The sequence below is a fragment of the Phoenix dactylifera genome, unplaced genomic scaffold (assembly GCF_009389715.1).
Source record: "Phoenix dactylifera cultivar Barhee BC4 unplaced genomic scaffold, palm_55x_up_171113_PBpolish2nd_filt_p 000101F, whole genome shotgun sequence".
In the NCBI taxonomy this organism is placed as follows: Eukaryota; Viridiplantae; Streptophyta; class Magnoliopsida; order Arecales; family Arecaceae; genus Phoenix; species Phoenix dactylifera.
Window position 1 is genome coordinate 534,967 of NW_024067683.1, and position 9,554 is coordinate 544,520.

General features: G+C 33.9%; 1 protein-coding gene across 1 annotated transcript; it reads right to left on the minus strand.

Moving 5' to 3' along the window:
- Nucleotides 1-1,011: 1,011 nt before the first annotated feature.
- Nucleotides 1,012-8,685, minus strand: LOC103696086 (oil body-associated protein 1A-like). Its single transcript, XM_008777614.2, has 3 exons — nt 8,521-8,685; nt 8,012-8,415; nt 1,012-1,370 (listed from the first exon to the last, which is right to left on the minus strand). Exons 1-3 carry the CDS (start codon nt 8,643-8,645, stop codon nt 1,195-1,197), a joined length of 705 nt encoding a protein of 234 aa, XP_008775836.1. The 5' UTR covers nt 8,646-8,685; the 3' UTR covers nt 1,012-1,194.
- Nucleotides 8,686-9,554: the final 869 nt, after the last annotated feature.

Below are 9,554 nucleotides of genomic sequence, written 5' to 3' on the forward strand. Positions count from 1 at the left end.
CTGATTATCTAAGGATCATCTACAAAGTCCAATTTTCACTTATTTAAACTAACAGACAATAATTGTATACTTTGACAAATGCCATTAGATCTAGTCTCCACTCTTGATGATTTTGATAACTTACACCAACTATCCCCACTATGCATATTGCCTAGCACGTTTGCTCTATAACTGTTAGACAGATTAATCATCTCTTCAGTCTTGGCCTTAGCCTTACATTGGCTATCTTTTTTATTCTGGTTTTCCACCAGAAAAAATTTTGAAGACCAATTTCATCGCCTCAACCTTCTCCTACCAGCCATTCAGTTTCATGCACCTCATATAATGATTGGTTTATTGACCTGCGTATCAGTACCATAGACAAATTCTACCTCTTCGATCTACCTCTTCGATCCATACTATTGTAAGTAAGATTCCGTACGACTGGACCTTTTCCTACCCAAGTACCAAAGTATGCGAATCTCAATGGGGCATGATCAACACATATATTGAGCTAGACGTTGTTGACACCCTCGATAGGGTCACCGTAGCATGACTGAGTCATATGTCGAGCTAGACACGGTTGACACCCTTGGTGGAGTCATCATATATCTGCTCTGAAGCCGATGTAGTAGTACGAGTCCGCGCCAACCACGATTGACACCCTCAGGGTCAACCAATGTGAGGATAGCATCGAGGGCTTCGACAGAGCCGAGAGCAAGTGCTTATAGTGGGGGCACGACAAGGCTTCAAGAAGAACAAGCAAGCAGAGGTGACCAGTTTATTTAGTAAGATTAAATATTGGATACTCAATTATCATCCTCAAGAGCTGCAAAATTACATCCCTTACAATTATGATTCTAAAAATTGTAAAAATTACATCATTTATCACCCTTAGATGATACTGTTCATTTTAGGATGAATGATAATTAGAAAATTCTTTAAAATTTCAGGAAGTTTTTTGGTCTACATGTCAGAATCATATATGATCAATAATAGTAATAAAATGATGTGCACAATAAATAGATATGCTCAAACAAACAAAAAATACAAAATTAAGTATCTTTCACATGGTTATTCTTATAATTACTACATTACATACAACAAACTAAAAACCACATCGACTATTCTTGACCAACATATCTAATATTTTGTCCAACGTAAAGATAACTACCATCCATACCATTAATGAACCAGTTCAATAACACCTTCATATCAAACAAAAACTCTTGGTACAAAATTTAGCGCTGGAAGATTTATTTGGCTCAGTTCCATTTTCAGCCCCTTTCCATTCGCATTGGCTAAAGGGTGGATTCCATGATCAGGACCACTCATGTATGCCCTATTATCCCTCTCTTTTGTGAAAGAAACCCCGTACCGATTTTCTACATCTGCAAGTATAATTAAAAAATAGCAACAATAATTTACACACTATATACAAAGAATAAAAAGAAGTTCAAAAGATCAACTGAACTTTAAAAATACATGGAACAAAAATCAGATATTTAAAATATAAAATTTCATATAACATACAGCAATCAAGGTGAGAAATACCAATCAAACCGTTACCCAATTTAAATAATGCTGCAACTTTTAATTTGAAATGATTTAAATTTTAAACGGATCTTTATCCCCTCATCATGTAAGGCAAGGTGTGACACGTCAGGTAACCTTCCCAACAATCATGTTTGTTAGAGAAGGATCAAGTTAAGCCGAATTGGTGTATCTTTCAAATAGAGATCATCACAAACTCACACACAAGGGTGAATCATGTTCTTAGAGGAGTGTTCTTCACATACCTCAGTCCAAGATTGCTTATCTATTAATCTGTTTCAAAAGTTTTCAAGTAATAAATTTAAAAAGAATTCATTATTTCATTGCAATATAGCAATTTCTAGGTGCCATACTACAACAGTCCAAGAATGTGATCCTTAATAAATCTAGAAATTACTATATTGGAATAGCAGTTAAAATTCATATTGTATAGACTTCACTCTTTCAAAAAGGTACAAAACTTTTTAGAAAATAACTTTTAGAAAAAAATTATATTGCTCTAAAAATAGTACAAAAGGGAATTATTTTGCAGCTTTAAAATCCGTTATTGAAAGTATTAAAAATTATTTTTTTTCATTAGTACCAAGGTCGCCAAAATAGCAAATTAACAATAAAACAATTTTCTTTTGTTCTTTGAAAACCAGGTAGAAATTAATAGATAATTTCATTTGTTATATTTCTTACTACAATTATTTACTTTTGCTATTATTATTGTCCTTTTTTGCATTTATTTCAAAACTTAGAATTATATTATTCAAAGCTATTAATACATAATCATATAGGACTAAACCTACTAAAACTTGTGTTTGTAGAACCAACATATTAACCAAAATTTCATAATATGGCTTCTTTTAGTGATCACAATGCTATCAAACCCCAAAAATTTAATGGCCTTTTTTTTGGAAAATGGCAAAAGCTAAGTACCACCACATTAGGTTATTTTCGGCCAGAGTTTCTAATCCCAAATCCTCAACTTCTCTTTCTCCAACCTCACAATCCTTAAGAATCTAGAATAGATTGATTTTCACTATCGTCATTATATAATATTGTACCTTTCCACCAAATTAACTAAGAAGCTTTGGGATGCCTTGAGGTGGAATACAAAATAAATGATACTGATTTCAATCGATTTACCATATCCATGTTCCACAAGTATGTCATAATAGAATCCAAATCCATTAGCGTCTGAATCTATGAATTCGAAAATCTTCTTAGAAGTTGTAATTTTTTTGAAAGTTATAAAGTTCAAACCATAGCTAATTCTCTTCCCTATCCTCCTTGAGCTTTTCTCATAAGTCGTGTCATAAACAAGATAACCCTAATACTCTATTAGAATTAAAGAAGAGCATCTCAAGCCCAAATTTGATTTTGGACCCAAGATCAATTTGAGCAAATCAAATCAGATCCATTTCAAAGATCAGGGGAAAACTTTCAAACCAAAAAATCCCCAAAATCAACCAAGCCAATATTAATTCTCTTCCTCCAAATCTCCAAAAAATCAAAATTGTTTCAGTCAATCAAAAGCCAAAATGAAAAGAGACCTCCTTCTTTATGTGTGGATGAATCAATCATATGGCTTAAGATTGTCACCATAGAAAGATTGAGCTAATTAAAAGAGGAGCACCTAAATGTCAAGTGAACATGGTCGAAGATTGTGTTGGATTTTCCTTCAAGTTAGAAAATCAAAACCTTTTGGTAAACCTTATCTATTCATTTTGCGATTGATGGCCTAATTTTGAGACTAATATACATGATTGTTTTAGTCGCTCTTGGGAGACCTTTCATAAGAGGTGTAATGTTTGGGAGCATTTCAATAGCACAAATGATCGAGTGGATCTGAGTTGACTTCGAGAAAAGTCCTAATCCTTCACATACATCCTCAAAATTAAGAGAAATTTGATCAATGGATCTTTTCTTAAGGCTATAAAATTGTACTAAAATCAAATGAACTTGTAATCACTAGTAATGTTATAAAAGACTTTGTATCTGACGACCTATTTAAATAAAGTCCAATTTCCAAAATTATAATAAAGATTCTTCATTTGTTTTCAATTTTGAATCTTCTAATTTTTAGCATGATAGGCTTGGTGATCAGATCTGATACATAGCTAACTTGAATCTGATTTCTAAGATGCATATGATAAAAAGATCAAATTTGAAATCTGTGTTCTCGCCAAAAATATCCATAAACCCTTCAATTCAATTTATAGAAGTCCAAACCTTCTTGATCTTATTTGTAATGATTCTACCAAATTACCAAGTCGAGGAAGTAATAGTTACTCTGTAAAATTCATTGACAATTTCTTCAAGTATTGTTACACATATCATCTAAATATGAAGTCTTAAATAGATTCAAAATCTTTAAGGCTGAAGCTAAAACCCAAACTAAAAGAAATCCTTAAAAAACTCAGATCCAATCCAGGTGAAAAATATAACTTGAATGAAATGACCCTACTCTATCAAGAACATGTGGGACCATTCATGAGATAACTTCTTCTTACTCCCTATAGCCCAATGATGTTGGGGAATAGAAAAATCGTATCCGAATAGACATGATTAACTCAACAATTTGCAGGGAGAAGTCCTCTTTGTAGTCTATTACATTTTAAATAGAATAACTTTTAAGAATAGCAATAAAAGACTTTTTTAAATCTACAAAGGTGAAACTCCTAGATTGGATTATCTCAAAGTTTGAAAGTGCCTAGCTAAAGTAGGTATAGTCGAACCTAAGGAAAAAAAATTAATCCTAAAACCATAGATGCAATCTTTGTAAGGTATTACCTAGATAGTAACACCAATAAATTTTTAGTAATAAATTTGAAGATAACTAACATCTCTAATAGTAATCTTAGAGGCTATTTATTTTTAAAATATCTTTCCTTTCAAAAAAACAAATCCCAAATCCAGTTCCTTGTGCATTCAAAAAGAGAAAAAAATCTGACCCCTATGATGGACCTTCAAAATCTGAAAGAAGCACAATGGTTAAAAAAAAAAATCTTGGTTGAGAATCCTTTACATTTTTTTTTTTTTTTTTGTAGAGGATGAACCTTCCATTTATGCAAAGACAATATCTTCGTGAGGTGTCCCTTTTTGGGAGAAAAGTATAAATTCTAAAATCAACTCTATAATCCTAAACCAAACTTGGATCCTAACTAATCTTCCTCTAGATAGCAAACCATTAGGTTATAAATGAATTTTGCATAATAAAATTAGACCTAATGGATCAATAGAAAAATATATTGCTAGATTAGGTTACCTATTCTCCTATTCTTTGATACCTATTCTCCTATAGCTAGAACACAACTCTTGAAACTTTTCTTTGCATTGCTTCCATAAGTTGATCATTCATTGTGTTTCTAAATGGAGATTAAATAAAGAGATCTATATAGAACAGTCTGAAGGATTAATTGTAAACGTGTAACATAACAAAGCAAGTTTCTATACATTAAAATAGGCACCAAAATAATAGCATGAAAAGTTTGATAAAATAATCTTATTCTTTAGTTTCACCATCAATAATCATGATAAATGTGTTTATTCTAAAGTCATCAATGATGATTGTGTAATCCTTTGCTTGTATGTCGATAATATACTAATCTTAAATTTTTTTCTAAAAGTCATATCTAAAATCAACTAATTTCTTCCAAATAACGTAAAAGGCTTAAGTGAAACTTCTTGTTATCCTAAGGAGAAATTGATGAAATCCCCTAAAGGGATAGCTTTCTCCCTTGCTCATTCCATCAAGAAAATAATTGAAAAGTTTAGATATTTTCATCAAAAATATGTATCTACTTCCTATGATCATAGTATTCATCTTACAGAGAATTTAGATGAACCAATGGATATCAAATAATCTTAAATTATAGATTTTCTCCTATATGTGGAAAATAAGACGAATTCTGATATTGCCTATACTATATGAAGATTAAGTAGATACATCCAAAATTCTAATTAATCTCATTGAATTGCTCTTAAAAAGATATTCTGATAATTTAAAGAAACCCTTAATCTCTCTCTTGTATACTGTATATCCCGAGATGGTTGATGTTTACAGTGATGCAAGCTAGATTACTAATTTTTTTTACGTAAAATCAACCATCGGATATCTTTTTCTTCTGAATGGTGCTGCCATAGCTTGAAGATCATCCAGACAAACTATTATATCTACAAGCACCATAAAAACCAAGTTGATTGCTCCGAATACCACTATACTAAGATAAAATAGATTAAGAAAAATATCTTAAAGGCTACTTTTTTTACCTAAATTAGATTCAGCTATATCAATCCATTGTGATAATAAGATAGCGATAGAACTAGCTGATCAAAAAAGTACTAATAAAAGAATTAACTGTCATATCCGATTTTATCATAAAGTTATAAGACAACTCAAAAAGAATAATATAATTTTATTAAAAGTTGTCAGGCATTAGAAAAACTTGATAGATCAATTAACTAAGAGATTATCTAAAAATAGAGCCCTACAATTATCGACCGGAAGGGGGGCTTAAGCTCACTACTTGATCACTAAGAGTAGATGCCCAACTTTTTTTATTATACATTTCATAAAAGAGGTTCAATATAGTAGAAATGAAGCTAATTGAATGATGACTTCTAAGCACATCCTTAGAGTATATCTTCTTCTATCCCTATGATGAATGCTTATATTAGCAATAAAGTAAACTGAAAAGGTTAAGTTATACTTTTAATAAGTCTAAGAAAGAAAATCTATATGGTATTAAGTCACAAATATCTTTGAAGAATTTCCTATATGATAATAGTTGTATAAGTTGCAAGTAATTTGGGCTAACCCTAAAAAATTCTCATTAAAATCAAAATACTAAAAATTAAGTTGCAAGTAGTTTGCTCTTGCTTTTATAAAAATCCTATGCTTGGAAGCTTAAATTAGATTTCAAGAAGATTGGGTTGGTAACCGCATACGTGTACACGCACTCAGCTCAGTCTGGCCGGACGCACGTGCATGTAGCGTGGCTAGGTGAGGGCATAAGCATGGGCAGGGTGCATATGCTTCTGAAGAGATATAATGTTTTTGAAACATTTTGTATCTCTAGAACTGTCCTATCACTTTGCCTATCAAAATAAAATATATCATTAGGAAATAAAACATATAATTAGTGTATGAAAGATTCACAACACTTTCACATCATGCCTCTCTCTCTCTCTCTACTTTGTGCTTCTAAATCCGAGATAGTCCCACTCTTTTCATTTCCATACTATTTTCCTTTTTCCAAATTTTTATTTTAGGCAACTCAAGAAGTCAATTGAGTCTAACCTTTCTAACAATCGTACTCATTAGAGGAGGATCAGACGGAGCCTGGTTGTTGTACCTTTAGGACAAAATCACTATAAACTTGCATGAGAGAATGAGTCACTTTCTTAGCATAGTATTCTTTATAACAGTATTTTTCACATGCCTTGATCGAAGCAAGCCGATCTATTAATCTGACTTTTCAAAAGTTTCCTGGATATAAATTTAAAATGAATCCATTATTTGATTGCAATATAGCAATTTCTAGGTGCTATACCACCAACAAATAAGACATAAATTAAATAATAACTATTATATTGTAAATTAAACATACCGATGACTATAGTTAATTAAGCGTGCCATTTTGCCAAGAGAAAAAAGCATTTTACTTAATTTAAGTTATAACTATTATTTTCTGGAGTTTAGTTGTGCCACTATACATAATATTGTTGATCAAGGAATGTAGCTATGTTCTATCAAGCCGATTTTGAATTTTAAGATTATTATAATTAGATTATGACTGAAAATGCTTGAAAAACCATTGACCAGAAACATTCCCACATTTAAAATATTTACTTCAATTGTGATGGGAAAAAGATCCATCTCATGAGGTTTCTTGAATATTTTAATTTAGTTTGCATAAATACTTCCGAATGTGCACGAGTTACCTTGAAGCATACAACATTCTCTAATTATACGAACATACTTTTCGCTTAAGATTTTCAGGATTTAAAGTCCAAATTTTTATAGGGAATGTTTGACTATCAAAATGATAATATATAGATTATATAAAATAGATTATTATCACATGGAAGAGAAATGATGGTAACATACATCCAAGCATGCTCACCATTAGATTACCTAGAGAACTCACAAATCTCTTCTTTTATTTGAACTCACACGAAATAAGCGATCAATGATTCAGAGACCATAACCAGATATATCATCTTCTATTGCTTCACCCAATTCCCACGTTTAAAGAGGTGTTTCTAGATGCTTCTCTGAAATGAACGTACCCTCGTTTCCCCACATTTTGTTTGGACAATTTCAGATTCATGTAATTGTTACTTATTAAAAGGGATTCACAGAAGGCCAGCCCCACGTACACACTGAGAGAGCGAGAGAGCACAGAAGACGCCCTCGTCTAAGCTAACAATATAATCTGTGACCCCAGTGACGAGAATCCCGAGAGGAGAGCAGGAAGGGGCGTACCTTGAGCCAGTTTATCATCCAACTGGCCGTCCCTGGTGAGGGCCATCATGAGGTTGGGTAGGCCGAGGGGCAGCGCGTCCCCGAGGTCCACCTGCCAGAAGTGGATGGTCTTGCCGTAAGTTTTGCTCAGCTTCTCGAGGTTCCGCCGCTCCACGGCGCCCGGTACGCCCGGCATGAAGAGCACCCCGCTCTTCACCTCGTACTCGTGCGAGTGCCACAGCGGCTTCTCCTCGTCAGGCAAAGCCAGGAACTGCCCCTCCTCAACGATGTACTCCACGCCGATCAGCCGCGCCTCCGCGCTCGGCCCGTCGTAGATCAGGCACTGCTGCATCTCCTCGGTCTGGTGCGAGCAGAAGTGGTGCGCCTCCACCTGCCGCGTCATGTCGTCGGCGTAGAAATGGAAGCTGAAAAATTAATCCAGAAGCAAACCACAAACAAACAGAATAAATCTCGGGGCTTTCTGTTGACACGAAGGAGGATAACAAGAGAAAGAGAGAGAGACAACTTACGCGCATAAGTGCTGGTGGATTTTGCTGATGGGGGGGAAGCCTTGAATGGTGGCGGCGGCCGTCTCCACCAGGGAGGTGACCGTCTTGGTTGGCTCGCCGGGAACCTCCCCATGGCTTGTCGCCATACTGCTCTCTCTCGCGCGCTCAGATTGTCTCAGCTCTCGGTTCCCTGGGAGGGCTGGTCTTTTCTCTGCTGCTTTTTGCTTCTTTAAAAGAGGAAGCTTCTCGCATGCAGGTTGACACGTGGAGCTGAGAGATGTACGTGTACAGCTCTCGGGCTTCCGGGAGTTACACCTGAGCTAATGTTCCAGGAAGCGTGTCAACTTGACAGTCACGCCATGAATGGAAATCCAAGTCCCCGCAGCCACTTTGTTTGTGGGTTAAAATTCATGTTTGAAGAGAAATAGGAATCTCGAAGCTTCTCTTTGGATAGCTAATAAAAATATTGGACCTTGGCCTCGCTACACCTGCTAGTTCATGTGTGCTGCAATCAGGGGCGGCCCAATACATTTGGAGGCCTTAGGCGAACTCATTAGAAGGAGCCTTTTTTATTATTATTTAAATAATAATTTTTTTAATAAGTATAAAAATATTTTAAAATTTTTATTTAAAAATAATTCGCCTAGCTTTTTGAGAAGCAAAATTACTAATTAAACTTTTAGACTCAAGATCCATTAAAATACTATTTTCAATCGATAATATAGCTAATCCATTTAATCTTTCTTGTGACATAGTTGATCGCAAATAAGATTTTATCAACTTTAATTTTGAAAAACTTCTTTCAGCAGAAGCAACTGTTACAGGTATTGTTAATAATATCCTATATGCAATGCATGCATTTGGAAAAGAATCTGTTTTTTTTATAAAATTTAAAATATCAATAGGGGTACTAGTTTCTGTTTGTAAAAATTCTTTTAAAATTTTTAACTCTGAAAACAGATCAATACCATCAATATCAGAATATTCACCATGCTTTAAAAAGTTTTCAAGATTAAGACAACACTTTTTCAAATCATCTTCATTCAAAGATTTTA

Bases quoted from the DNA above. Each gene is read 5' to 3' on its own strand.
- LOC103696086 (XM_008777614.2), bottom strand. From the start codon at position 8,645: ATGGCGACAAGCCATGGGGAGGTTCCCGGCGAGCCAACCAAGACGGTC. The intron at 8,416-8,520 runs GTAAGTTGTCTC...TTAATTTTTCAG, and splicing joins ATCCACCAGCACTTATGCGC to CTTCCATTTCTACGCCGACG. The intron at 1,371-8,011 runs GTACGCCCCTTC...TTATACTTGCAG, and splicing joins GGATGATAAACTGGCTCAAG to ATGTAGAAAATCGGTACGGG.